This window comes from Ovis canadensis, chromosome 3 (assembly GCF_042477335.2).
Source record: "Ovis canadensis isolate MfBH-ARS-UI-01 breed Bighorn chromosome 3, ARS-UI_OviCan_v2, whole genome shotgun sequence".
In the NCBI taxonomy this organism is placed as follows: domain Eukaryota; kingdom Metazoa; phylum Chordata; class Mammalia; order Artiodactyla; family Bovidae; genus Ovis; species Ovis canadensis.
Genome location: NC_091247.1, coordinates 218,617,205 through 218,645,202, shown reverse-complemented (window position 1 = coordinate 218,645,202; position 27,998 = coordinate 218,617,205). Strand labels below are relative to the sequence as shown.

The window sequence follows — 27,998 nt, the reverse complement described above, 5'->3', positions numbered from 1 at the left end:
GGATACCAGCTTAGAGAAACAGGTGTTTATTCCAACAAAGTCAGTGCTGAGCGGAGGGCATTCTTGGGCCTGGGGTCTATAATGGCAGAAGCAACAGGTGGAAGGGAAAGGAACAGGGTGAGACCCAGGAGCACAGGAATCATGGAGGGTGACAACAGGGGCCAGCACACTCCCGCACCTGTGCCAGGGAGCCCCTCCTCTGGGTGCCAGGGACGTAGCTGAGGAAGGTATGCCTAGGGGGCATGGCCTTACCTGGGCCTGCTCTGGTCTAACGTAGTCCGGGCTCCAGGTTTTGTTTCCAACCCAAGGGGCATAGTCCCCTAGTCAGGTTAGTTATGCCACTGTTTCACTCTTCCCCCAGATTTGAGACTCAGACCAGCCAGAAGGACACCAGGTGCCTGGGCCTTAAGGTTTGGGATCCTCTGTTCACAGTGAAGGTAGCAGAGCCTCCTTGGGGTTTTTACTGGACTCAGGGCTGGGGTGGGGTGGGGGTTGGGAAGAGCTATGATGCCAGAGAAGATGAGCTCAAGCTCAGGAGGCCAGAGGTAAGGGGTGGGAAGAAGGTCGAATGAGGTGGATAGTTCTGGAAGTAAGGAATACTAGCTAGGTAAAGTTGGTGCTGACAATCCCACCAACCCATCTGGCTTGGGGGGCAGTTCTCCCATGTGCCCCCACTTAAAGTTCAGGCACCCCACAGGTGAGAAAGCAGGTGGAGGGCAAGTGTTTGGAGTAAGTCATAGAGGTATATCCGGGGTTTGCATGGGGCAATCAAACAATAACTGGCTTCGATCATTTGTAGCCCCCAGAAAAGGCAACCGATGAAAGAGCCCGCAACCTCGTGGACCGGGCACTCCTCTCCCAACACGTCCCCATCATGACGACGGTTTCTCTTTCGCTCAGCCGAGCACAGAATCAGAAACGTGGGCCAGCAGGGCCAGGGCCTGGGGTCGGTGAGGGGGCAGGCTAGTTGTGAGGTGAGCAACGTGGAATCAAGGCCTCGAGGGTGTTGAGGGTGGACAGGGCAGGCAGGGACAGGCAGCAGGCTGCAGCCTCGGACTCGGGGCACCCTGGCCGCGCCAGGGCCCAGCCTGGAGCCCCGCTTTGCCAATGTCCTTTTCTGCAGTCCTGATGTGACTCTGTTCTTGGGAGGGGATGAGAGAGGACGGGGAAACCAGAACCCTGAGGTCTCGGGCCCTTTCTAGGGACTGCTCTTCCTGGGAGGCAGGGCAGGTGCTGAGAAGCAGAGGAGCGTGGCTGCCCACCAGGGAGAAGGGACAGCGGGGTCAGGGTGGTGACAGGAGGGACAGTCCGCAGCTACCCGGCTCTAGTCATGCCCCATCCCCCAGGGCTTCGCCTCCTGAGGCAGGTTTTCCCCCAGGGGACTGTCCGGGGCTGCCATCGTCACTGGCCCGGCTCTTGGTGCAAAGGCAGGAAGGGCAGCTCTGAGAACGGGGCTTTCAGCCGCAGCACATGATGCTCCAGGTCGATGCAGCACTGTAGGTGGGGGCAGTGAGCTCACCTGGGCAGGTGACCCCCTTCCTTCCTACCGCGCCCTACTCCTTGCGCCTCCCCATTTCCATGCACCCAGACCACTGTTGAGAAGGGGCCAAGTTCTCCATGTTCTTCAGTTGTGGGCAGATAAGGAACCTCTAAGGAAGTGAGGGTAAAATTCCACGTCCCCAACTCCGTTCTTAGGGGACGGAGCCTGGTCCACGCTCTTTTTGCCGGGCCCCGGGTCAGGCCAGGGTGTGGTACCAGCATGAGCATCGCCTTACCTGGAGAGAAAGCAGGGTCTGCAGGCCAAGGCAGAGTTCAGGACTCTCCACATCTGCGGGAACCATTTGACGACACTGCTGTCCCCCGTCGGCCCTCACCCTGCTCTGCCCACCCCTGCCCGAGCCCGAGAACCTGGGGGATAATGGGAGCATCTTGGGAGTGGGGTGCCTCGTCTGTGTTGGCCGGAGCTGAGAGGCTCTGCCTTTGCCCCACCCAGGAGGGAGAGCTAGAATTGCTGAGACAGGCACTGGGCTCTGACGGAGCGAGAACTTACCTACCACCTGAGCTGAACACTCCACAGTCTCCTGGCCCAGCTGTAGCTCCAGCTGCTCCACCAGGGCTGGGGGCCCCGGGTGCAGGTCCCCACCTGGAGCTTTTAGGACCCTCTTCCCTAACCTGTGGTTGGGAAGCAAGGCTTATGGCCACCACAGCCCCCCACCCTCACCCCATTAATGTCCCTCCCACCACATTTTGGGTTTGCAGCCCATCCCTGGCCCCACATAGAGTCTAAATCCAGTCTTATCAGCCAGAGCCCCCACCAACTCTTGAAAAAAAAAAAAAAGAAAAGAAAACAGTTTTATTGGGACTTCCCTGGTAGTCCTGTGGTTAAGACTCCGAGCTTCCATGACAGGTAGCTCGGGTTCGATCAGGGTAATAAAATCCCACATGCTGTGTAGAATAGCCAGAAATAAAATAAAATAATAAAATTAGTAGAGTTTGTTACACATTCTAAAAAATCAATAATAGCTTTATTGAGATATATAGTTCAGATATATAGTGAAAGTCACTTTTTTTGTGACTTTCCCAAGCCATGCAGCCTGTGGGATCTCAGTTCCTCAAGTAGGGATTGAACCTGGGTCACAGCAGTGGAAGCCCAGAGTCCCAACCCTTAGACCACCAGGGAACTGCCAAAGGCCACCCTTTTAAAGTAGACAGCAGAGCTCTGCAGCCATCACTACCTAATTTCAGAATATTTCCATCACCCGGAAAAGAAGCCCCTCGCGCGCACGCGTACACACACATACACACACACACCCCTGCCTTACCCCAGGCGGCTGAGACATCCAGCGGAGATCTGATTGTACTGGGTGCCCGTGTCCACTGCCACCTGAAGCTCCTGGTCCCTGCACTGAGAAAAGGGAAGGGTCTCTGTGAGTCCCTGGGGGCGGGGCTCGGGGGTGGCAGGCACAAGGAGGAATGGGCTGGGATTGACTCTATCATATTTCCCAGCCCCTGATAAGTCCCTTTCAGAAATGAGTGAAGGGAGTAAACTGAGTCTTTAAGAGGGATTCTTCTGGGGGTCATACAGTTGAGGCAGAAGTGGATCAGATTAAGTTGTGAGTGGTGAATGCATACGTTTGGGGAGAATTCCATCAGAAGTAGAGGAACCGAATGGAAGTCCTTCTGCTGAGAGGAGGGCTGAGATCTGGGATCTGGGATCTGGGGGGTGAGTGAGGAGGGGTGGGGGCGGGGACCACAGCACCGATTAGGAAACGAGATGCTAGGAACCAGATTCGCCACTGCAGGTGAAGGATGAGGCTGCTTTCTTTTGGATAAAAACAGACCTTCGAGTTTGCACTTGATACCACCGTAAAACAAGTCATTTCCTCCTTCTACGCGTTTGCTGAGGTCTGCTGTGTATGGCAGGTGGGAGGGGCAGCAGAGGAGGCTGCTCCCCTGGAGGCAGTGGTGGGGGGAGGGTCACCGGTTCTGGGAGAGAGTGTCTAGGCCTGTGGGTTGAGGGGCTAGAACCTTAGATGTTGAGCCAGAGGAAAGGCCCTTCCATCAGGAAAGTCAGGGGACCGATCCTGGAGGAGGTGACAGCTGGGGCCGGAAGGACATGGGACAACACCCAAGAGCAGGCAGAGGAGGCACCCAGCAAAGTCGGGCAGGAGGGAGCGGGCATGTATCAGGGAGGGCTCAGAGATGACAAGGCTGTGGCCTGGAGCGTGAGCTTTCCCAGGAGGGCTGCGTTACCCACACACATGCGTTGTTTATGTGCAGAGCACACTCCAGTTTAAAGAGGATGCTTGGCTCATGGGAAAGGAGTCCTGTCGACCTTGGAAGACTCGGAGGCAGGGAACAAAGAACGTGGAGGACCCCAGTTCTAGGCCCAGGCTTGGGGAGGAGTGCCTTGGCTCCCCACCCCTCCTCACCTCCGGGGCAGAAGGGAGGGTGGGTGAGGGGAGCCAGGCCCAGGAGAGGGTCTCACCTTGCAGTTGACCAGAAGTGCTGGCCTCTCGGGCTTGCTGGTCTTCGTCCTGCTCTCCTGGCCGTGGATCGGGGCCTGTGCCCGGGGAGGCTCCCCCTGAGGCCGGCCCGGGCTCCCCTCCACCACCAGGCGTCTCTGGATCACGCTGTGTGGCTGCTGCTCCATCACAAAACGTGGAGATGCTGAACCCTGGTGCCCAGTCTGCTCGGTACCCCAGCTCACACGTCCCATGCTCTCCTGCCCAGCCCCACCCCTGGCCTGAGTCTCCCGGGAGTAAGAAGAAACTTCCCCAAGGGTCCCAGCGGTCAGATCATGATAGCAGAGCGAGCCCCAGCGTCAAATCATGCTGGTTTCCAGGGCCCCAATGTATAGCTCAGTGATGGAGAGATGGGGGGGAGGGGAGGGATCCATCCTGAGTTAGACGTGACCTCGCAGGTACTGGTGTGATGCTGGGAGGCAGGTAGCAATTCTGTCTCCTGTCTACAACACAAATTTGGGGACATTTTTTCTTTTTTCCTTCCTCTGACCTCATTCGTCTATGGGATACAGATCCCAGTGTTGACAGTGTGATGAAAAGAAGTCAAAGAAACAAGAACAAAGAAGAAAGGAAAGTCCCAGTCTTCACTAGGAAGCTGGGAGCCATCCTCCCCTCCTTCACCCACAGCCGCGCTGCCCTGTCCAGCCACTTCTCAGTTCCACCAGTTTCGCCTCCTGTGTTTACAGCCCACCTCGCCTTCTGCTACTGACGCATTCGGCACAGCTCTCCCACATCCCTGGGATGCCTCCGTTAGTCCACAAGAACCTGCCTCTCGAATCCACCTGCTCAAAGCCTGGGAGTCTCTGAGACTGCTACTCCAAGTGCCATCCTCAGATCAGCAGCTTTACTGTCGCCCATTAGAAGCACAGAATCACGACCTACTGAATCGGAACGTTGTTTTAACAAGACGTGCAAATAACCTGTGTGAACCTCGTTTTGACAAGACGTGCAAATGACCCACGTGCGCAGGAAAGTTTGAGAAGCGCAAAGCAACCCATCAGACTAAACCTGTCCCTCCCTTGCTTGAAATCCATCAGAGGGACCTCCCTGGTGGTCCAGTGGCTAAGACTCTGCCCTCCCAATGCAGGAGACCTGGGCTCGATCCCTGGTCAGGGAACTAGAGTCCACATGCTGCAAACGATACCACATGTCACAATGAAGAACTGGCACAAATAAATAATTTTTTTAATATTAAAAAAAAAAGAAATTCATCAGAGCCTGCCTCTCCCCACTTTGCTTGCCTGGAGGCGACGGCCTGGTGAGCTGGCCACTCTCCCTCTGCTGCCCTGCCTGGGCCAGGCTGTCCAGGCCTCTGCCCCTGCTCATCCCTCCTCCTGAAAGTCCTCAGCCTTCTCTAGGCCAGCCTGGGTGACTGGCTCAACTCGCTTGTTCAGAAACTGCTCTCTGGGGGGAGGTTTTGATTTTCAGTCTGGGATTCCAAGAGCATACTGTCATCCAGGCAGGGTTCACCTCCTCCAGGAAGCCCTCTCTGACTTCTTTGCGTTCTTCCGTCCACACACCAGGTGGGGGCAGTGTTTTCTGCCCTTGAGGTCAGGTTTGTTACTCCTCTTTATATCCCAGGGCTCGGCTTGGCATACAGTAGGCACTCAATAAATGCCCACCAAAGAATGACTGTGTCCCTCTAGGCTCCACACATGATTCCTCACCTGCCCTCTTTCCATGAGAGCCTGGGACTGTTTTTCTACCCTGGGCTTAATGAGGCCCTGGAGGCTGCTCCTGCCGGCAGGCTGCCAGCAGAAAACCCAGCTCTGGGAAAAGGGGCGGCGAGCGCTGGGAGCGCCTGGGAAGGGTGGCCCGCCCACCTTTCCCACGAGGGGCACAGGCTCTGATCCTACTCCCATGCAGGGTGCTCCAGAGTCACCCGGGGAGGGAGACAGGGTCCCCCTAACTGCTGTGTCTTCACTCCCCAAGCCACACAAGATAACTGCTCCAGATCAATTTGAAAGGTCCTGAGGGCAGAAGGCCGAATCTCCGTGCTGGAGCAGCAATGCGACTAGAGCCCCTTTGCCAGATGAAGATGGGCCGATGAGAGCCAAGAACCTGCTTCCCTGGTCCTTTGGGGTCTCAGCTGTGCCCACTGCTAGCAAGGCCGTTCTCTGAACTGAAATCTCAGGCTGCTCACTTTTCCCTTGAGTGGGGGTGCCATTGGGCTGGGTTCCTTGAGGGGGAACATTTGGCTGGGAGGGTTGTGGAGAGGGAGGGCTGGTTCAGGAAGAGAAGTGAGGGGCTGAGTCTGGCTCCAGGTTTCTGGGGAGAGGGGACTGCTGGAGTGGCCTGAGGTCCCCCGGAAATGGCCTCAAATGCCTCCCCTTGCGGGAGTCCCTGCTCTCCAATCCCCTGCCTCCTAGGTGAGAGAGGTGACAGGGTGCCCCCAGCCCTTCTACAGAAGCTCTCTTCTCTCCTGAGCCAGAGGCCAGAGCCATCTTGTCTTCTCTGGACACCGTGAACCTCACTTTCTCTCTCAGGCTAAATGGAGGAGGAAGAGTAACTGGAGAAGGGACTTCCCTGGGAGTCCAGCAGCTAAGACTCTGTCCTCGCAGTGCAGGGGGCCCAGGTTCAAGCCCCAGCGGGGACCTAGATCCCACCTGCTGCAACTAAGAGTTTGCATGTCACAGCTAAGACCCGGCGCAGCCAGAATAAACAAACATTAAAACAGAGGAGCAGCTAGAGGAATAACAGCCTTTAGACGGTGCTGCCTATTTCCCAAGCACTGTGCTAAGCCCTCTACAGGTTTAGCTGATGTAACCCTGACATTCCCTATGCGCTACAACCTGTTATTTTTATCTTCATGTAACAGATGAAGAAACCAAGGCTCAGAGACAGAAAGTAACTTGCCCAAGTTGCTAAGCGCTGGAGCCAGGCTCTGAACCCAAGATTCCAGGCTCTGCAGAAGCCCACACTTTCAACCCTTCCCTCTGTCGGAGCTGGAGGGGAGCGAGCATATGCAGCTGTCCCCTGACTCAACCACCTCTTGGTGGGTGCTCCCTGACCTGGTATCCTTGGAGGGGGCGGGGGGGCACAGCTACTGCAGGGGGATGGAAGGAAAGGAGCCTGGAAGGGCCACATCAACTAGGAGGGAGCCGGGGGGCCCTGAGGAGCCGGGTGCCCAGGCCAGAGCCGTGGGAAACGCTGGTGTTCTAGCAGGGGTGAGGGTGACAGGCAATGAATGTCCAGTCCCCGTGTGCCGGGACCTGTGGTTTTGGGAGAGGAGCGAATCACAGCCTTGAACCCACCGGTTCTCTGGGGCCAGCAGTAAACCGCCCCCTGCAAGCCTCTGCTCTAACTGCAAGCCTCTGCTCTAACTGGTGCTCTTCATCTCCCTGGAGGGAAGCCTGGAGCTCTCTAGGGAAGCTGAGCAATAGATAGGGTCCCCAAGAGCCACCAAGCCGTGGCAACAGCCCGGTGAGGAGCCAGGAATGGTCAAGGTGAACCCACAAGTCAGAGCCGCCTCCCCCCACCCCAGGGGCAGGCAAGTGTCTGGAGGCTTGGGGTCTTCACCCTCCCAGCAGAGCCAGAGAAAGTGGGGGTCTCAGCTCCCCCAGGGGAGGGAAGGGGAGAGGGCAGCCTCACCCAGTCCTTGGAGGTGCCGAGCCTCTTGAGGCCGTCCAGGGGCAGCAGGTCAGCCGAGTCCTTGTGCAGGAACTGGGTGGCCTGTCTGAGCCGGCGCTGCTGGCTCAGCCGGGCTCGGCCCCGAAGCTCTGCCTCCCGGCCCCTGTCCCCAGCGTCGCCCTCCTCCCGTGGGGCCTCCGGCCTGATGCTCATGGTCCCCTTGGAACGGACCAGGGGCTCCTGAGTGGTCCTGACCTCCGTGCTCCCTGCCTCTGCAGACCCTGCTGTGTCCCAGCTGCGGCTCTCCTGACCGGAGGGTCGTCTCGGCGGGAAGAAGAGAGGAAATAAATAACGTGCAGAAGCAGCCGCGTCAGACACCAATTTCCAGAGCTTGCAGTAGAGGGAGCGGGGCTCTGGCTGGAAAAACCCAGCCCTGGAGGAGGTGGGGGGAGTGGTGGTTGGCAGGGCTGCAGCTGGCAGGCTCTGCACCATCTCTAGCTCTGGGGTCCTGGCCGGAGTGGGTGGTGGAGGAGTGTGTGTGTGTGTGCACGCGTGTGTGGCTGAGGGGGTGAATCTGTGCTGTAAACTGTCAGGGTATCCGTGCCAGGTGGTTGGAAAGGCAGCATGTGTCAGCGTGTAGGGGCAGGCGTGAGATGCAGGACAGATATCCCTGGGCATGTGTCTCCTGGGTTTCCTGGCCGTGCCCTCCACCTGGGGTTCTCTGCAGCCCCAGGGTGGGATGCAGGCCAACACTTGGGGTGCAGATTCGGAACAGGGAGGTCCAGCATCACATTTGTCTCAACAGGGAGCCTCTCCGCTTCTGGGTCTCAACCTTTCAGCATCCTTTGCTCCTTTACTCTGGGTCCTGGGTTCCAGGGTTGGCAAGAGCAGCTCTGAATCTTCCCACAAGTAGGGCCCCAGCTTCCCCTTCCCCTTTATGTAAGGCTCACTGAGTCTGGCTCTTTTTTTTTTTAATTTTGGCTGTATTGGGTCTTAGTTGCAGCGTGCATGATCTTAGCTGTGTCGTGTGGGATCTTTCATTGCGGTGCATGGACTCTCTAGTTGCGGAGAGAGGCCTTCAGTGGCTGCAGCCAGCAGGCTTAGTTGATCTGTGGCATGTGGGGTCTTAGTTCCCTGGCCAGGGATCGAATCCGCACCCCCCACATTGCAAGAGAGAGAGAGCATTGGTGCTCAGTGGCGTCTGGCTCTTTCGACCCCATATACTGTGACCCCCCAGGCTCCTTTGTCCTTGGGATTCTCCAGGTAAGAAAACTAGAGTGGGTTGCCGTTTCCTCCTCCAGGGGATCTTCCCAACCCAGGGATCGAACTCGAGTCTTCTGTACTGGCAGATGGATTCTTTACCGATATGCCACCTGGGAAGCCTTCTAAAATTGCAAGGCAGATTCTTAACCACTGTACCACCAGGGAAATCCCCTAGCTCTTTTTAAAACAGTTATAATTCAAACATGCAGAAAGTTATAAGGAATAAACAATATCCTTTACTCCCCATCTCATTAAAAAAGAAAAAAAAAACTGCCACAAACATACATGAAGCTCCCTGGGTGCCTCTCCCCCCCAGATAACGTTTGCTGTGGCATCTGGGGCTTCTCCTTCCTCTCTTCAAGCACATAGGCTTGTGTGTATCCTAAGCAGTGTCATCTCACACTGTCCAACCCACTGTAGACATCCTTCTGCGGTTTAAAAAAAATTTTTTTTAGGCATGTGGGACCTTCACTCCCCCATCAGGGATTGAACCCACACCCTCTACATTAGCCACCTCTAGTCTTAGCCACCGGACGGCTGGGGAAGTCCCAATTTGCTCTTGCTCATTATTTTATTGGTGAGATTCACCCGTGGGCTAATTTGCTTTTATTGCTGTATAGTATTTCTCTAGTGAATACATCACATTTAGGAAGTTTAGGTTATTTTTCATTTTTACAAACAAAGATGCTGTGAACATTTCTTGCACCTGTCTCTTGGGGATACACCTGTAAGCATTCCTAGGACTGGGATTGCTGGGGTATCAGATATACATCTTGTCTCTTTTGACATGATGCCAAATTACCCTCCCAAGTGTTTGTACCAACCGGCACTCCATCAGTAGCAGATGGGGTTCCTTGGCCCCACTTCCTTGCCAGCACTTGGTATCAGACTTTTCCTTTTTAATTTGTTTGGCTGCCGCAGGTCCTAGTGGTGGCACTTGGGTTCTCTAGTTGCCTTACGTGGGTTCTAGCTCCCTGACCAGGGATGGAACCTGCACCCTGCGCTGGGAGCGCAGAGTCTTAGCCACTGGACCCCCAGGGAAGCCACTCTCAGACTTTATAGAGCCCTGATGCATCTGCCATCAGATTTTTCTCTCCAGCCTTTTGTCCCCAACATCATCAGCACGCCCTGGTCAAGGTTCTGCTAACTTGTGCTGGATACTCAAAGGGTGAGTCTTGACCTGGGCCCTGCTCCCTAGGGCTCGATCCCATCCGGGCAGCACAGAGGAGGCGCATGCCCATTCAAACCAGGCGGACAGTCCCCTGCCCTACTGTGGACCACGCCTCCTTGAGGCACTTTGCAACCACGACAATTACATTACGATCCCCATTTACAGACGAGATGTTAGGGGTTCAGTTGAGTTCCCCTCAAATCCATATGTTAATGGTCCAACCTCTAGGGAGTTTCTCAGGTGGTGCTGGTGGTAAAGAACTTGTCTGCCAATGCAGGAGACGTAAGAGACACAGGTTTGATCCCTGGGTTGGGGAGATCCCCTGGAGGAGGGCATGGCAACCCACTCCAGTATTCTTGCCTGGAGAATCCCGTGGACAGAGGAGCCTGGTGGGCTACAGTCCATAGGATCGCGAAAAGTTGAACATGACTAAGTGACTTAAAATGCAGGCACGCACACAACCCCTAGGACCTCAGAATGTAACCTTATTTAGAGATAGGATCTTTACAGAGATAGTCAATTTAAGATGAGGTCACCAGGGTGACCCTAACCCAGTATGACTGTGTCCTTCCTTTTTAAAATTTGTTTTTAACTGTAATACTTGCTTTACAGTGTTGTGTTGGTTTCTGCCATACATCAACATGAACCAGCCACAGGTATACATGAGCACAGGTATTCTATGAACCAAGAAACGTATGTCCCTTCCCTCTTGAACCTCCCTCTCACCCCTCTAGTTTGTCATAAGGCGCCTGATTTGAGCTCCCTGCATCATACACCAAATTCCCACTGGCTGTCTATTTCACACATGCTAGTGTGTATGTTTCCATGCTACTCTCTCAGTTCAGCCCACCCTCTCTTTCCCCCACTGTGTCCACAACTCTGTTCTCTTTGTCTGTCTCTATTCCTGCCCTCCAAATGAGTTTTGCTAAGTCACTTCAGTCATGTCCGACTCTGTGTGACCCCATAGACAGCAATCCACCAGGCTCCCTGCGATCCTCAAGGCAAGAACACTGGAGTGGGTTGCCATTTCCTTGTCCAATGCATGAAAGTGAAAAGTGAAAGTGAAGTCGCTCAGGCATGTCTGACTTAGCGACTCCATGGACTGCAGCCTACCAAGCTCCTCCATCCATGGGATTTTCCAGGCAAGAGTACTGGAGTGGGGTGCCATTGCCTTCTCTGAGGCAAATAGGTTTATCAGTACCATTTTTCTAAATCCCATACATATGCATAGATATGATACTCATTTTTCTCTTTCTGACTCAATTCACTCTGTATATCAGGTTCTAGGTTCATCCACATTACTACAACTGATTCAAATCCATTACTTTTTATGGCTGAGTAATATTCCATTGTGTATATGGGCTGTGTCCTTCTTTAGTCAGTCAATTCAGTCACTCTGTCGTGTCTGACTCTTTGTGACCCCATGGACTGCAGCATGCCAGGCTTCCCTGTCCTTAACTATCTCCTGGGATTTGCTCAAACTCATGTCCATTGAGTCGGTGATGCCATCCAATCACCTCATCCTCTGTCATCCCCTTCTCCTCCTGCCTTCAGTCTTTCCCAGCATCAGACTCTTTTCTAGTGACTCAGTTCTTCGCATCAGGTGGCCAAAGTATTGGAGCTTCAGCTTCAGCATCATTCCTTCCATTGAATATTCAGGACTGATTTTCTTTAGGATTGACTGGTTTGATTGCCTTGCAGTCCAAGGAACTTTCAAGAGTCTTCTCCAATACCACAGTTCAAAAGCATCAATTCTTCAGCGCTCAGCTCTCTTTATAGTCCAACTCTCACATCCATACATGACTACTGGAAAAACCATAGCTTTGACTAAACTGACCTTTGTTGGCAAAGTAATGTCTCTGCTTTTTAATATGCTGTTTAGGTTGGTCATAGCTTTTCTTCCAAGGAGTAAGTGTCTTTTAATTTCATAGCTGCAGTCACCATCTGCCGTGGTTTTGAAGCCCAAGAAAATAAAGCCTGTCACTGTTTCCACTGTTTCCCCATCTATTTGCCATGAAATGATGGGACCAGATGCCATGGTCTTAGTTTTCTGAATGTTGAGTTCTAAGCCAACTTTTTCACTCTTCTCTTTCACTTTCATCAAGAGGCTCTTTAGTTCTTCTTCATTTTCTGACATAAGGGTGGTGGTATCTGTGTATCTGAGGTTATTGGTATTTCTCCTGGCAGCATTTCACATGATGTACTCTGCATAGAAGTTTAATAAGCAGGGTGAAAATATACCAGTCTGTTGTTCCATGTCCAGTTCTAACTGTTGCTTCTTGACATGCATACAGGTTTCTCAGGAGGCAAGTCAGGTGGTCTGGTACTCCAATCTCTTTAAGAATTTCCCACAGTTTGCTGTGATCCACACAGTCAAAGGCTTTGGCATAGTCAATAAAGCAGATGTTTTTCTGGGACTTTCTTGCTTTTTTAGTGATCCAACAGATGTTGGCAATTTGATCTCTGGTTCCTCTGCTTTTTCTAAATCCAGCTTGAACATCTGGAAGTTCACGGTTCATGTACTGTTGAAGCCTAGCTTGGAGAATTTTGAGCATTACTTTGCTAGAATGTGAGATAAGTGCAATTGTGTGGTAGTTTAAACATTCTTTGGCATTGCCTTTCTTTGGGATTGGAATGAAAACCGACCTTTTCCAGTCCTGTGGCCACTGCTGAATTTTCCATATTTGCTGTCATATTGAGTGCAGCACTTTAATAGCATCGTCTTTTAGGATTTGAAATAGCTCAAATAGTGTTCTTCTTCAAAGGGGAAATTTGGACCCCTAGAGATCTGCGCTTGGGAAGAATACCATGTGAGCATGAAGGCTGAGGGTGGGGTGGTGTGTCTCAAGGCAAGAAAGGTCAGAGGTCGCCAGCAAACCACCAGCAGCTGGGAGAGAGGCCTGGAGCAAATCCTGCCTCATTGCGCTCAGGAGGCAACAGTCCTGCCCACACCTTGACTTTGGGCTTCCAGCTTCCCCGGGACAGAGGGACAACACATTTGTGCTGTTGAAGCCACCCAGGTTGCAGGGTTTTGTTAGGTGGTGGCTTCCTGAGGCAGCCCCAGGAAGCGAGTATACCAAGACTCAGAAAACTTACTCAAGGTCAGGTACTGAGGCGGGGGGCACAGCCAGGACTCAAAGCCTCCTGCCTATCTCCCGAGTCCTGCTCGGTCCCCGCGGGCCAAAGCCAAAGCACGAGGGAGATGGCGAGTGTGGACTGAAAACCAAACACTGGTGTGATTCCACTTACCCAGCTCAGCCCCCACATCCTGGCCTCAGTTTCAGTGGAATATTCCAGCTCCCTTCCACTCCCATGCCTGGATACCCATTACCCCCATACTAGCTGGGCATAGAGGTTGAAGAAGCTCCCGTGGCATGTACGGGGGTCCCTGGTTGTTATAGCGGAATTAACCGTGCACAAGGACTCTGTATATAATGATGCTCAGCAGGCCCACGTTGACAGGTATCTCCCCCGACCTCATTCTCAGCCATCCATTCCTTAGGTCTGAGAAGTCTTCAATGTCTTCAAGAGTCCTTTATTAATACATTCTTTGGAGGGGTGCCACAGTCAATGGTAAAGAATGAGGGGACCCTCGGGGGCTTAGCCATGGTGCCTCGGGCTGGGCTGACAGCCTGGATGGGTGTCCCAGCATGTGTCTGCATCCCACAGGACAGCACAAGCTCCTGTGATGTAGAGGGGGGACTTGGTGGGGGCCGGGGGACTTTCCTGGTCATCTGTAGCTAAGACTCTGAGCTCCCAAGGGGTGGGGTCCAGGTTTGATCCCTGATCAGAGAACTAGATCCCACATGCCACAACTAAGAATTCTCTTGCCTCAGCTAAGACCTGGCACAGCCAAATAGATAAATATTTTTAGAAAATAGAAAAGAAGATGGGGGACTTGGGCGTTTGCAGTTTCGAGGGGGAGAGGTTGGGGACAGCGTCACCTCTTTCCCAGTGGGTCTGACAAGGCCTGGGAACCAGTCGTGCTCAGGAAATACCATTCTCTGGAATGTGGCTGCAGAAGGGGTCCAGCTGGTCCCTGTGTCTGTGACTTAAATTAATACTGGCTCTCTCGCTGTTTCATGGTCCCACAGGCTCGGGGGTAAGGAGACTCTTGCTTTTTGCGTCCCTTGACTTCTTCCTTTGTAAATTTGTCCTTTGCCCCACGTTGCTGAAGCTGAAGAACTTTGGCCACCTGATGCGAAGAACTGACTCATTGAAAAAGACTCTGAGGCTGGGAAAGGTTGAGAGCAAGAGGACAAGAGAAGGGGACGACAGAGGATGAGATGGTTGGATGGCATCACCGACTCAATGAACATGAGTTTGAACAAACTCCAGGAGACAGTAAAGGACAAGGGAGGCTGGTGTGCCTGGTGTGTCCATGGGGTCGCAAAGAACTGAACACGACTGAGCGGCTGAACAGCAACACTGTGTGTCAGACACTGAGCGAGACCCTGGAGGCACAGTGGTGAGCCGGATGCAGCCCTGCTCCCATACAGCTTGCATCCTGATGAGGAAGGCAGACTACAGACACCTTCATGGATGGTGCCGGGGAGGGCTGGGTGCTGGAGGATACACCAGGCAGAGGAGAGGGAGGGATGAGCGTAGGGGCAGATGACATCGTGCGGAGATGAGCGCAGGGGAGGGGGTGGGCCGTACGGTACCTGGCGGAGGTGCTGCAGCTGGGGGTAACATGGGCCAGACTGGGCTGGGCTGATGCCCCCACACCACACCCTAGATGCGGTAGACCTCCAACCCGGCCTGGCACCCCCATCTGGTGACCAGTCACTCACACCAGCAAGATGTGGAGAGAACAACCAGGAGGCCAGCACGGAATATTTCCTCGCTCTCCCAAGCGGTGTTTTTGTCTTTTTAACTAATTGGGGGATAATTACTTTATAATGTTGTCTTAGCTTCTGCTGTACAACAAAGAAAATCAGCCATAAGTCTACACCTATCCCCTCTGTTTCGGGTTTCCTTCCCATGTAGGTCATCGCAGAGCACTGAGTCCCCTGTGCTGTACTCAGCTCTCATTAGCTATCTGTTTTATACATTATGTGTCAACAGTGTGCATAGGTCAGTCCCAGTCGCCCAGTTCTCCTGGGCAGCGTTAACCCACAGCGGTCAACAAGTCACTGACCCTGGACCTGACAGACCCTCGGGATCAGGGTTCCCTCTGCCAAAAGGGCACACAAAGCCCTGCCCAGCGGGTTCTCAGAACTGCGGGTGGTGATGGATCTTGTGTTTCTGGCAACAAGGAAGGCTGAGAGGCGCTAGGAGGTACCGCTCTCTGGGTCTTCACCCTCACAGACTCTCGGGACTCCTGGAGAACTTTCTGCCTGCAGGTAAAACCAGACTACACCTTGTGTCTCCATGGGGTGCCCATCATTAGTGATTTCAGACTTGTGCTGACTGACGCATGGTCATGCCCACATGTGGCTGCTGAGCAGCAGCGATGCGACCAGTCTGAACTGAGCTACGCCGTAAATGTAAAATACACGCTGGGTGTTGAAGACAATACCAAACACAATGTGCAATATCTCATGAATTAAAATTATCTCATTATTTAAAAAATGTAAATTACATTACTTTTTAAACAAATATATTTTTGATACGGACCATTTTAAAAGTCTCCATTGAATTTGTTACAGCATTGCTTCTGTTACACATCTTGATTTTTTGTCCTCAGGGCAGGTGGGATTTTAGTTCCTCAACCAGGGATTAAACCCACTCCCTCTGCATTGGAAGGTGAAGTCTTAACCACGGGACCACTGGGGAAGTCCCTACATTACTTTCTATTGATGGTATTTTGGATCTGTTGGGCTCAATAAAATATGTTATAAAAATTATCGTCACTTGTTTCTTTTTTCTTTTTAAATATGGCAGCTAAGAAATTTAAAGTTGTATATGTGGCGGCTCAGAGGTTAAAGCGTCTGCCTCCAAAGTGGGAGACCTGGGTTCAAGCCCTGGGTTGGGAAGATCCCCTGGAGGAGGAAATGGCAACCCACTCCAGTATTCTTGCCTGGAAAGTTCCATGGACTGAGGAGCCTGGTGGGCTATAGTCCGTGGGGTCGCAGAAAGTCGGACACGACTGAGCAACTTCCCTTTCACATGTGGCTCCTTTATATTTCTGCAAGACGTCACAGGTCTAAAGAGATTCACAGCTTGTTTCCTGGAACCTGGCATAATCCACTCCAGCCTTTCTTCACCTTATCAGAAAGCTCTTGTGTCTAATCTAAATCCCTGTGAAGAAAGTGAATGATTCTTTATGATCCCATGGACTGTAGCCCGCCAGGCTCCTCCGTTCATGGGGTTTTCTAGGCAAGAATTCTGGGGTGGGTTGCCATTTCCTTCTCCATGAGATCTGCCTGACCCAGGGATCGACCTCGAGTCTCTATTGCCCTGGCATTGGCATTGGTAGGCAGGTTCTTTACTACTAGCGTCATCTGTGCGGTGCTTAATCACTCAGTCATGTCCGTCTCTTTGAGACCCCATGGACTGTAGCCCGCCAGAGTCCTCCATTCGTGGGATTCTCCAGGCAAGAATCCCGGATGCCATTGTCACTTCCTTTTCCAGGGGGTTTTCCCGACCCAGGGATTGAACCCAGGTCTCCCACATCGTGGGCAGACTCTTTATCGCCTGAGCCACCTGGAAATCTCTGTAGCTGTTTTGAAAATCCCCGCTCTCTTGTCCAAGCCTCAGTAGACATGGAGATGAACCGGTTCCCACCTCCCTTGTGATAACCTTTGATGTCTTTAAGTTTCTTTTTAAGAAGAATCTGAGTAGTGCTGTTTCTTATAGCCCAGGTTAGAAATGGAGGTGGGGGAGAGTCCATCTGGCATTGTGAAGTCATCTAGTCAAATGCCCTGCCACATAAGGAAATTCCCAGGACATCCTCCTTAGAATGGTTATTCAGAGCTGGACAAACAGCTCCCTCGGGTCTGTGGAGGGTGAGGGCAGCCAGGTCTATTTCAGGCTTTCTCCTCCGGCCCTATCAGATCTGCTCAAGACAGGCATGACGCTTTTTCCAGAATTCTCCTGTCCAGCAAGGGTCCCAGGAGGCTGGGCCAGTTTTGAAATTTTTCTTCCTACCTCCTGGAGATCAAACTAGTCAGTCCTAAAGGAAATCAGCCCTGAACATTCATTGGAAGGATTGATGCTGAGGCTGAAGCTCTAATACTTTGGCCACCTAATGTGAAAAGCTGACTCATTGGGAAAGATCCTGATGCTGGGAAAGACTGAGGGCAAGAAGAGAAGGGGGCGGCAGAGGGTGAGATGGTTAGACAGCATCACCGACTCAGTGGACATAAGTTTGAACAAATTCCTGGAGATAGTGAAGGACAAAGCCCGTCCATGGGGTGGCAAAGAGTTGGACATGACTGAGTAACTAAACAACAACAATTTTCACCCCCAAAAGGGAGATATTCCAAAGGCCACCAGTCTAGGACCCCTGTTTACACTCCAGGCTAAGATACTTTCCTCGTGTTTCCTAGATGACAAAAAAACAAGGTATAAGGAGCTCCCTGGTGGCCCACTGGTTAGAATTCTGGGCTTTCACTGCCGAAGCCTGGGCTCAGTCCCTGGTCAGGGAATGGAGATCTTGTTAGCCTCGCAGTGCAAACAGAAACCCAAAACATAACAATAATGACAACAAAAGCAAGGCACAGAAAGGCAGAACGCTTGTCTCTACTGATGAAAGCAGATTGAGCCTCGGTCGTGGCACTCAGACAAACTTGGTCATGTTTCCCAGCTCATTCACCAGCTGGGTCATTGACTTTGGGTGAAGCGCTTCGTCTTTCAGAATCACGTCCTCATCTGTAAAACTGAGCTAACGTGTCATCTGCAGAACAGCTGTGAAGTTTGAGCAAGAGGCACAACGGCAAACTGGCTAGGGTTTGAGGGCCTGGGTTTACTCATCTCTAAAATGGGGACCCTGTGGGTCCTTCCTCATTGTGTTGGGAGGGTGATGTGGGCTGGTTCACGGAAAGCTTGCAACTCCTATCCAACACACAGAGTCCTGGGTAGCCACCTTCTGCTGTTTGGGAGGTGACATTCATCTTCACGTGAGCGCTCCTGTACACACACACACACACACACACACACACACACACGCATACAGGCTCTGACCTAGAGGTTTCTCCCCTCTGATCTCACAGCACAGCCGGGTCAAGCATCTCTTACCTTATTTCTCACACTATTTAAAATTGTTGCCTGTCCATCTTCCCACCAGATACTAGCCTTTATAAGGGCAGAGTCTTTTTCTTTTTTTTGGTCCCTTCTTCTCTCCCTATTGTCCTTGCTGCCCCACCCCACCCCCACCCAACCCCAAGTCCTTTGCTTGCCTTTTATCTATGGCAAACTTTAGTCAAAGAATAAGTTTAACCAGAGAAATGAGAAATGTGGAAACAAAGGAAAACAGTCAAAGGAGAAATAATGTAGTCATTAAGCATAGTCAAGGACCTCTAGTTCCTTCTCAAGGGCTATGGATAATATTCTGAGCCATATCGTATGAGCTGCTTTATAGATACTGAAACCCCAGGTGGAAAAATTTAACTACATGATAACCAGACTGCACCCATGATTTGAGTTGCCGCAATTCTGAGAACTGGCCTCAAAGAAATGGAAACAAACCGACTCGGGAACTGAAGCTTAACTGTACCGAAAACAATGAAGATGATGCCAGTCAGACCACCGACGACCAATTTCAAGATGACGGTCAAAGGTGACTGTGATGTTTCTGCAAGGAGCCCCCTCCGTCTGTCGATAAAAGCTCTTGCCCCACTAATGGCCAGTGGTTGGGGGAGTAGGCCTTTGGAAAGACTTCCGTTCTCCTAACTCCACCCCCTAGTTGCAGGCATCCTTTCCACCAGCCTGGCCTGTTTACTGGCTTTTGAGCGGCAAGTAGCTGGACCCCACACACCTTCCAATAACATTTTTACACACAGTCTGCTGACTGAATTGTCTGGCAGGACTCCAGGACCCAGGAGGAACCGTGCCGCTTTTACCGAGGACTCAGGTGCTGGGACACCAGCTTGCTGGGCATCCCACCTGCTCTTTCCAGTTGCAGAATCTGCTCACGGCCATCGGCAGTCACTCCAGACCCCCTTTCCCTGGCACCATGGGACTCTAACTGCCCCTCCCCCTGGGCTCTGCACTCCAATCTGGATCCTGCAAGTGCCCTCAGGGAATCTGGCAAAGATGTCCACCTCCCCTTGAACATCTTGGACATCCCGTGCCTGGCGAGGGTGAAGAGGTGGCTTGGAATCCTGCTTTGCCTTCCCTCTGGCCTCAGCCCGTCTCCCCCCAAGCCCCGCGTGCCCGTCTTGTGTTTAATGACTTCCTTTCCTGCTTCCGTTTCCCTCCATCTCCTCTTTCTCCTTGCCTAAGCTTTGGACCTGCCCGGGGTGGCAGGTGTCGCTCTAGTGATACTCCTGCTAAAGAAGCCACTGATTACTGCCCGGGGAGCCTGTCGCGGTGTCTCATGCCAGTGCTCAGTGACCGATCAGGGGAAGCGATGCTGGGCAGGGGGAAACCACGTGTCCTGACTCTGCCTTGGAATCTGTACTATATTGAGAGGCAGCAGCTTTCTTCCAGGGGGGCCTTTGGGAACGTGCAGAGTGTGTGTCGCTGGAGATTCACCTGAGATGGGCGAGTCTATGAAGAGCCACGGAAACCACTAGATATAACAACAAGCAGGCTATAGCAATGAGTTATCCCAGGTAATGAGAAGAGAAAGTGGTGTGGTTCAGGGGACAGCCTGAACCAGGAGAAGCTTGGAGGTGGACGAGACGGTGAAGGGCTTGAGCAAGCAGGTCATCGGAGGATGGAGACGAGAGGCCAGTGCATCTTGGGAGGCCAGGAATGGGTCTGGATGGCCTGGGCAGAGGATGGTGGCTCTGACTTGGCATCCCAGAGCAGTGGTGGGGCATTTTGAGGCATGGCAATGACAGAGGTCAGCTCTGCAGCCAGGCGGTTGAGATGAAGACTGAAGGTCATGGTTGGATGCCCCGAGACTCCCCAAGGGGCCCTCAGCTCCCCAGCTTCCAGCCTCACAGGCCCCAGCCCTGCTTCATGCCCCAGCCACCCACTTATGAGCCGGAACCTGGCCAAAGGAGAGGGAGGCTGCGGAGGGGAGGGAGGACCCAGGAGAGGCTCTGAGCCTCTGTGCTGGGATCCATTCATGTCCTGAAGCTGGTGGCACCCAGCAGAGCACAGGGTGTCCTGGGGAGGGGTGCAGGATGCGGGCAGGCAGGCTCCAGCCCTGCCTCTCTCTTGGATCTGAGAGAGGAGGTCCTTAAGGTGGGCCCAGGCACCAGGGTCATCACCCCCAGAGGCTTTGGAGGACTCCACATCTGTGAGTGGATGTGGGAGGGCCAGGGTAGGGGTGATGCCTGTGATTGTGGGCTGGTTGGGCTGAGGATGGCTTTGAAGAATCCTTAGAACCAGGAGGACCTGTGGAGCCCCATGGCCCACTGGGATTCAGGAATTCCAGAAGCCTGGCCTCTGCATCTCTCACTAGTGACGGACCAGAGGGCCCAACAGCGCCGCCGGCAGGAAAGAGGCCGCTATTCAGAGAGCAGAGCAGGAGGGTGGAGGCTGGAGTGGTGGTCCCGAGGGAGGCCGGCAGCCTGCCTTCGGAGAAGGGGGCTGGGTCTGTAAGGCAGGCATCTGTGAAACGCTCCTTACGCCTCTGCTCCCCGGGCTTCAGCTTCTGGCCAGAGAGGATGAGGTTTTCTCCTCTCTCCCATCCCCCTAAAACTTCACATTAACCCTCTAGGTGTCCCCTGGGCTTCTCTTGCTGGGGTGACAAAACTCAGGCCTGATGGGCAAGTGGCCCGAGAAGCAGGATGACCACAGGGCCCTGAAGCCCGGGGTGCACCAGGAGGGCAGGGACCGCCTGACTGTGTGGCTTGGAGCCAGTCACCTCTCCCTGGGCCTCAGCTTTCCATCCAAACCCTTGTTTCCCAGAGCCCGACCTCCTCTGACATGTCGGGATCAAAGGCAAGGAAGGGGCCTCCTCTTCCGGCTCCCATTCTTAATCCAGAGCGAGGAGAACAGGCCCATCCCTGAGCCCCACACTGCCCTGGAGCACTCTCCTTCACCCCCTGGCTCCAGGCCTCCCCACCGACCCCTCACCATGGGGGGAAGGCGGCCAGGAGAAGGACCGTGGTATAGAATTGTTGATTTGGAACTGGAAGGAACTTTGGAAATGCGCTATACACATCCTCTTTGGAACTGCCTATTCTGGACACTTTCTAGAAATTGAATTGAGTGGTATGCTCCCTTCTGTGCCTGGCGTCTCCCACTCAGGGTTCAAAGTTCATCCACACTGTCGCCTGTGTCAGTACTTGACGCCTTAGGCTGAATCATCTTCCACTCTTTTATTTCTTTGATTCTATGGGTAATGATGGACAGTTGCAGGTATGGAGGTCACTTTGCAGGTCTGTCACTTGTTTCTTTTATTTATTCCACTTATTTCTTTAATCTATTTTAAAAGTTATTTATTTATATTTATTTTTGGCTGTGCTGGGTTTTCGTTGCTGCATGGTTCTCTCTGGCTGTGGTGAGTGGGGGTCGCTCCCTAGTTGCAGCGTGCTGACTTCTCATTACAGTGGCTTCTCTTATTGCAGAACACAGGCTCCAGGGCCCGTAGGCGTCAGTATGTGGCACATGGGCCTCAGTAGTTGCAGTTCCCGGGCTCTAGAGCACAGGTCAGTGATTGTGGCACACAAGCTTAGTTGCTCTGAGACATGTGGGATCTCCCCGGACCAGAGATCAGACCTGTGTCTCCTGCCTTGACAGGCAGATTCTTTTTTTTTTTTTTTTTTTTGGATTGAAGATTTTATTTTATTTTATTTTATTTTATTTTTTGATTTATTATTATTATTATTATTATTTTTTAATTTTAAAATCTTTAATTCTTACATGCGTTCCCAAACATGACCCCCCCTCCCACCTCCCTCCCCACAACATCTCTCTGGGTCATCCCCATGTACCAGCCCCAAGCATGCTGCACCCTACGTCAGACATGGACTGGCGATTCACTTCTTACATGATAGTATACATGTTAGAATTCCCATTCTCCCAAATCATCCCACCCTCGACAGGCAGATTCTTAACCACTGAGTCACCAGGGAAGCCCCATTCCACTTATTTTTGCCCTAGTGGTTCCCACTGTGCGGAGAAGGAAGCTGAGAGCCTGGGGGGAACAAGGACCCTCTCAGAGGGTGCTCGTCTGGTGAGCGGCTAGACCAGGGCTGGAACCCTGGTGATATTTGATTCCCAGGTGCCTCCTGATTCCCACAGGCTCGAGACAAGTGGGCAAAGAGGGCAGGGGGCAGAGAAGCTAAGAGAAACCAGCTGGGGAAGGTCACTGACGTTGGGGTGTAACGTGGGCGAGGGGAGGGGAGGTGGGCCCCTGGTGCAGCTTCTCCCTCTCCAGCCCCTCCTGCCCACTCTCCACCCAGCCGGTCAGCACCTTTCTGACCCATGCACTTTGCCTGCCTCCGCTTGAGGTCCCTTGTCTCTGCCTTCCTCCCTCCACCTCCAGTGGGAAACCTGAGGCCCTGGGGTGAGCATGGGCCCTAAGGTGTGGCTCTAGAGGAACTGCTCCCACTTTTACCTTAAATCTCCACTTTGTTCCTGTCCTTCCGCCGAGGCCTGGTCAGCCTTCTTCAGACCCAATTCTCCTTCCTCCAGAACAGCCTTGGCCTGACCTCTGCTCCCCCAAACACTGTGCGGGACCCACAAGCCAGCAGGGTGCCTTCTGGGTTCTGTCCAGACTTCAGATGGTCCAGGGAAGGCTGAGATAGAGGTTGTTTTTGCCTAAGAAGCTTCCTGTGTCCTAACCAATCCCAGTCTTGCTCCAAATGGGCTGTGAGAGCGGAGGTAACTCATTGTCCACATGCTCTCCCCACACCACACACATGTACACACACATAGAGGACACACAAGCACACGTGGATACACACAGAGACATACACAACACACACACACACACACAAAGATATACATACAGAGACACAGATACACACAGATATACACACAGAGACACACACAAACACACAGAGATATATACAAAGACACACACAGACACATAGATACATACACAGACACACATGCAAACACACACAGAGACACACACAGACATACACAGACACACACACAGACCACAGACACACACACACAAACATACACACACAGAGACACACACACACACAGACACACACACACAAACATACACACACAGACACACACACACAAACATACACACACACAGACACACACACACAGACACACACACACAAACATACACACACACAGACACACACACACAGACACACACACAGACATACAGACACAGACACACAGATACAGACACACACAGACACACACACTTAGACACACACATAGACACACACAGACACACACAGACACACACACAGATACAGACAGACAGACACAGTCATACACAGAACCACAGACAGACAGACACACACACGGACACAGACATACGGACACAGACACACACACAGACGTATACACACAAACAGAAACACAGACATACACACACAGACACACACACTTAGACACACACATAGACACACACACACAGACACACACACAGACACAGACAGACATACAGACACAGTCACACACAGAACCACAGACAGACACACAGACATACACACACACGGACACACACAGACACACAGACATGTACACAGACACAGACACACACATACAGACACACACACACACAGACATAGACACATGGACACACAGACACAGTCACACACAGAAACACAGACACACAGACATATGCACACAGACACATGGACACAGACATATGGACGCACACACACAGGCACAGATGCACACACACACAGGCACAGATGCACACACACAGGCACACACTGCTTCTCGCCAGGAACTGGATCCTCCTCTGCTCTCCCCAGTCCTCCCACCTGCCTTGAGCGGTCGCTCCAAGGAAGACAGAACAGATTAGAATCTCAGTAGAGTCTCCAGAAGCTGGGGTACAGGTGAGGCTGGGGAGGGTGGTGGAGAGGCTGTCTGCACAAGCCTGAGTCCTTTGGCCCCTGAGACTTCCTGCTGAAGGTCCTCGGGTGGAGAGCCACAGCTGGGGGCTCTGTGTGCCCACCATCGTGCCACACACCTGGAGGCACTCCTACAGGTGCCCAGGTCTCCTCACTGAGGTCCTGCCGGAACGGGCCCTGGAGAGACAGTGGAGGGGCAAGGCCACCCGGCTCTCCAGCAGGGTTTGGTAGTTCTTCACCAGGTCCTGACTCAGAGGCGCGCTGGGCAGCAAGGCCAACCTAGCCGCCTGCTCCCGGTAGTGAGGCAGCGGGTTTGGGCAGGGCCAGCTCCTGGACAGATCATTGGGAAGAGGGTTGGGCATGAGCTGGAGGCCCCCAGGCTGATACCTTCCACCAGCTGAGAAGTGCCGGTACCTGTTGGGGGAAAGGTGCGGAGAGGACAGAGGTCAAAAGGGAGACTCAGGGGACAGGGCTGGGGAGGTGATGTTTTCAGCCATCAGCCCATGGGGACCCCTTCCAGCTCTCTGCCCACCTGGACACGGACCTAAGCCCAGTGACCTGCACCCTGCCTGTACGTTTTGACGTGAGGCTGGTGACATCATGCTACATGGTTGGTCAGTCTTCCACCCTGTGGTCTGTAAGAAAATCATTTAGATTCTAGCCATTTTTTAAGCCCTCCCACCTCCTCCACCAATGCCGTGCTCCTTGTCCTCAAGGTGAACACCACAATTACAGAAGACCTTCCCGCTCTGACCCACCGCCCTCTGGCCCTGGTCTGCAGAGGTGTAGTGTTCATTTCTGCCTTGGGAAGTCCACTTTTCACACAACAGAGTTGAATACAGGGCTTCCCTGGTGGCTCAGTGGTAAAGAACCCACCTGCTAATGCAGGAGGCGTTAAGAGTTGCAGGTTTGATCCCTGGGTCAGGAAGATTCCTTGGAGAAGGGCATGGCAACCCACTCCAGTATTCTTGCCTGGAGAATCCCACAGACAGAGGAGCCTGGCGGACTACAGTTCACGGGGTCGCAAAGAGTCGGACACGACTGAACAACTAATACTTTCACTCTGCCTCTGGCTCTTTCTATTGATAACTGATGACCTCACAACATCCACTGTCTGTCTCACGCTCTGGATACTTGGAGGGTGTGGGCTGGCATTGAGAGCCGTGTTTCCACACACGTGCAGCGGTACCTGCCTTTCGGAAGCTCCTGGAGGGCAGGGACTGAGTGACATGTCTCTGTATCCCCAGGGCCTGGCAGATGTACGGCACACAGCTGGATCCCTTAAACTTCCCTTAAGTCATCAAGCGCCTCCCGTGCTGTGGTTCCCTGGCCTCCACCCCTCCCCTCCAGCTATGTTCAGACAGAGTGTGGTTTTCAGGACAAGGGAGGAGGGAAGGTAAAGCATCAAAAAGAGGAATGGAAGAGGGAGGGGTCACCTGGACACAAGTGGGCTCCCTGACAAGGGAGCTCCTCTTACTTCTTGGAGGCCTTGGGGGGAAGGATGTTGCCACGGGTGTCGAGTGGGGGCGCCCTCACTTCACTCCTCAGCTTGAGCTTCTCCGCCTCTTGGAGTTCCTTCACCGTCCTGAAGATCACCTGTTTCCTTCTGTTCCTGTCCAGGAAGATCGGAGTACAGGAGATAAAGGTCAGGAAGCTGTTTTGACCCAGCCAGGAGGGAGGGGGCACGGGGGGCTCGGCGGGGGGCCGGTGGTGGGCCCTGGAGTCTGTCAGCCAGCGCCAGACGTTGCTATCGTAGGGCTTGTCGGGCCTGGAGGGGAAGGTGGCCGGCAGACGCCCGACGTCCAGCCAGGTGTGGAATCCCCAGGTGTGCTGGGCGGCGTCCTTCCAGGGGCGGGCCAGTCGCTGGCGCACTTTGGCCTTCATCTCCGTGTAGGGTGGTGGCTTCAGGGCCAGCTGGTGGTAGGCCTGCTGTGTGAAGCCGGGCAGCTCCTTGGGCTCCCTGGGGAGGAGGAACTCGCGTTGGGCCCATGTGCCGGGGGTCGGGAGGGTCTCATGGGCGTGGACCATCTGGGGAGAGACAAGGGAGTCTGGGGTGCTCTGCCTCTCCTCCCCAGAGAAGACCAGCTGCCAGCGGCCTCTGGACTCAGGTTCTCATTAGGACCTAGTGGCCTGGCCAGGGACTGTTTCTGCCCTGCCCTCGAAGTGTGTGGCACTCTGTGTGATTCGCGTGCAAACTCATCAGTCTTTCTCTTTCCATCTATCGGGTTTTGGCTTTGATTCCAGCCTCTTTCCTCAACTGACATGTTCCCACTCCTCACTTGGACTTCACCCCTCCTCCCATGCTGGGTCCCCATTCCTGCCTGGGGTCTAGAGCTCCTCTCCGGAAAATGCTGCTTCCAAGCAGAGTGTGGAAGGGAAATGGTTCTCCAGGGGATGGGCCAGGGCTTTTCTGTCCCATCTCCTCCCCTCCCCAGCTTCTCTGTGATTGCTGCATTCCCCTCATTCCTCACTGAGATACAAGCAAGTGCAGGAAGCATCAGATGGGGTTCCTCCCCTTTCTCCTCCTTTCTCCATGAAATCAACTAGCAAAGATGTACTTGACATGTTGCTGAACACTTATCCACATCTTATGTAACCCTCACAGGCTTCTCACGTGGCTCAGATGGTAAGGAATCTGCCTGCAATATAGGAGACCCAGGTTCAATTGTGTTGGGAAGATCCCCTGGAGAAGGAAATGGCAACCCACTCCAGTATTCTTGCCTGGTGAATTCCATGGACAGAGGAGCCTGGCGAGCTACAGTCCATGGGGCTGAAGAGAGTCGGACACGACTGAGGACACGATTGAGCAACTTTTACTTTCATGTAACTCTCACAGCCTTCGAGCAAGTGCTATTGTTCCATCTCAAAGATGCTAAAAGCAAGGCACAGGAGGGTGAAGAGCTCGCCCGCAGCGCTGAGCAAGGACGGTGGAGTCGGGCCCCAGGCTGTGCTGCTTGGGACCCCCATGCTTCCCCAAAATGCCTCTCCTTCCCACTGGCCCCAAGGACTTTTCTATTTCCAAAAACTTATCCATTTCTTGGGCCCAGTCCATTGAGTCAAGTCCACACCAGCACGCTGGGGGGAGGGTCTGAGAGGTCGTCATCAGACATCTCTCCTCTCCTCTGAGCCCTGTGTTCACAGGGTCACAGGATGCGGGTTCACATGCCAGGAGCTCAGCTGCCCAGGGGACAGCAAGGCCCATCCCAGGGTGGGGACAGCCTCTCGCCCAGCGGGACGCAGAAGGCCGCTGCAGAGGTGTCCCTGCCTCCTACCTTCAGGAAAGTCTCTCTCACTCGGGATGGGTCATCTAGCCCTCTGGATGGTCTTTGGAGATGGCTGGCCATTTTTCTGGGCTCCCCAGCAGCAGGGGCAGCTTGGTAGGGAAGATTTTCTTGGCAGCATTGTTTGCCGCTGGGGTTGCTATGGCGATGCTTCCTGGCTGGCAACGCAGGGAGGAAGCCTTACCCCTCCCTGGGAGGGCTCATCTGTCCCTTGGCACCTGGCTGCCTTTCAGGTGAGGTGGGTGGGGGATAGAACTTGTAACAGGAGCTGCTTCGGGGCGGACTTCTTGCTAGGAAGGCAGGGGGAGAAAGGCAGGGTCACTGGCTCCCAGGACTCTTAACGGCCCATCCTTCCCTAACATTGGGGGAGGGGGGTTGCTGGGTAGGCCTTTTTCTTAGGGAGCTCTCTCTGAAAGGCCCAAATTCCTCCAGCAGGTTCAGAGATCCCGAAAAGAGGCCAGTTATGAGGGACCAGCATGGGAGACCTGCAGCTGACTGCTGAGTTAGAAGAGGTACCAGGGTGGGGTGGGGGAGTGCAGTGACCGGGCTGAAGCCCTCTGTACTCTCCTTCCGGGGCTCCAGGTCGGCTCCAAGCCTTGCATCTTCCCCATCACCAGGTTCACTGTCACCT

General features: G+C 53.4%; 2 protein-coding genes across 4 annotated transcripts; both read right to left on the bottom strand.

Annotated features, from left to right (window-relative positions):
* Nucleotides 1-10: 10 nt before the first annotated feature.
* NRIP2 (nuclear receptor interacting protein 2) lies at nucleotides 11-8,028 on the bottom strand. The gene is made up of 6 exons (XM_069581534.1): nucleotides 7,617-8,028; nucleotides 3,989-4,144; nucleotides 2,823-2,905; nucleotides 2,051-2,172; nucleotides 1,776-1,828; nucleotides 11-1,494 (listed from the first exon to the last, which is right to left on the bottom strand). The coding sequence occupies exons 1-6, from the start codon at nucleotides 7,806-7,808 to the stop codon at nucleotides 1,402-1,404; spliced, it is 699 nt and encodes a 232-aa protein (XP_069437635.1). The 5' UTR covers nucleotides 7,809-8,028; the 3' UTR covers nucleotides 11-1,401.
* A 14,564-nt stretch (nucleotides 8,029-22,592) lies between these two features.
* On the bottom strand, nucleotides 22,593-27,508 carry TEX52 (testis expressed 52). 3 transcript variants are annotated; one of them, XR_011255323.1, is made up of 4 exons: nucleotides 27,359-27,508; nucleotides 25,523-26,114; nucleotides 24,631-24,721; nucleotides 24,413-24,500 (listed from the first exon to the last, which is right to left on the bottom strand). XR_011255323.1 is itself a non-coding variant. In XM_069581532.1 (3 exons), exons 1-3 carry the CDS (start codon nucleotides 27,428-27,430, stop codon nucleotides 24,218-24,220), a joined length of 906 nt encoding a protein of 301 aa, XP_069437633.1. In that variant the 5' UTR covers nucleotides 27,431-27,508; the 3' UTR covers nucleotides 22,593-24,217. The 3 variants fall into 3 exon arrangements, 2 of the variants coding, with proteins under 2 accessions (XP_069437633.1, XP_069437634.1); XM_069581532.1 differs by lacking the exon at nucleotides 24,631-24,721 and having other exon boundaries at nucleotides 22,593-24,500; nucleotides 25,564-26,114; XM_069581533.1 differs by lacking the exon at nucleotides 24,631-24,721 and having other exon boundaries at nucleotides 24,432-24,500.
* Nucleotides 27,509-27,998: the final 490 nt, after the last annotated feature.

Coding starts and splice junctions, on each gene's coding strand:
- NRIP2 (XM_069581534.1), bottom strand. CDS start 7,808: ATGAGCATCAGGCCGGAGGCCCCACGGGAGGAGGGCGACGCTGGGGAC. Junction 2,906..3,988: donor CACTTCTGGTCAACTGCAAG/GTGAGACCCTCT, acceptor CCCTTTTCTCAG/TGCAGGGACCAGGAGCTTCA. Junction 2,173..2,822: donor GGATGTCTCAGCCGCCTGGG/GTAAGGCAGGGG, acceptor TCCCAACCACAG/GTTAGGGAAGAGGGTCCTAA.
- TEX52 (XM_069581532.1), bottom strand. CDS start 27,430: ATGGCCAGCCATCTCCAAAGACCATCCAGAGGGCTAGATGACCCATCC. Junction 26,115..27,358: donor TGAGAGAGACTTTCCTGAAG/GTAGGAGGCAGG, acceptor GTCTCTCCCCAG/ATGGTCCACGCCCATGAGAC. Junction 24,501..25,563: donor CCCCCCAAGGCCTCCAAGAA/GTAAGAGGAGCT, acceptor TTCCCCCAACAG/GTACCGGCACTTCTCAGCTG.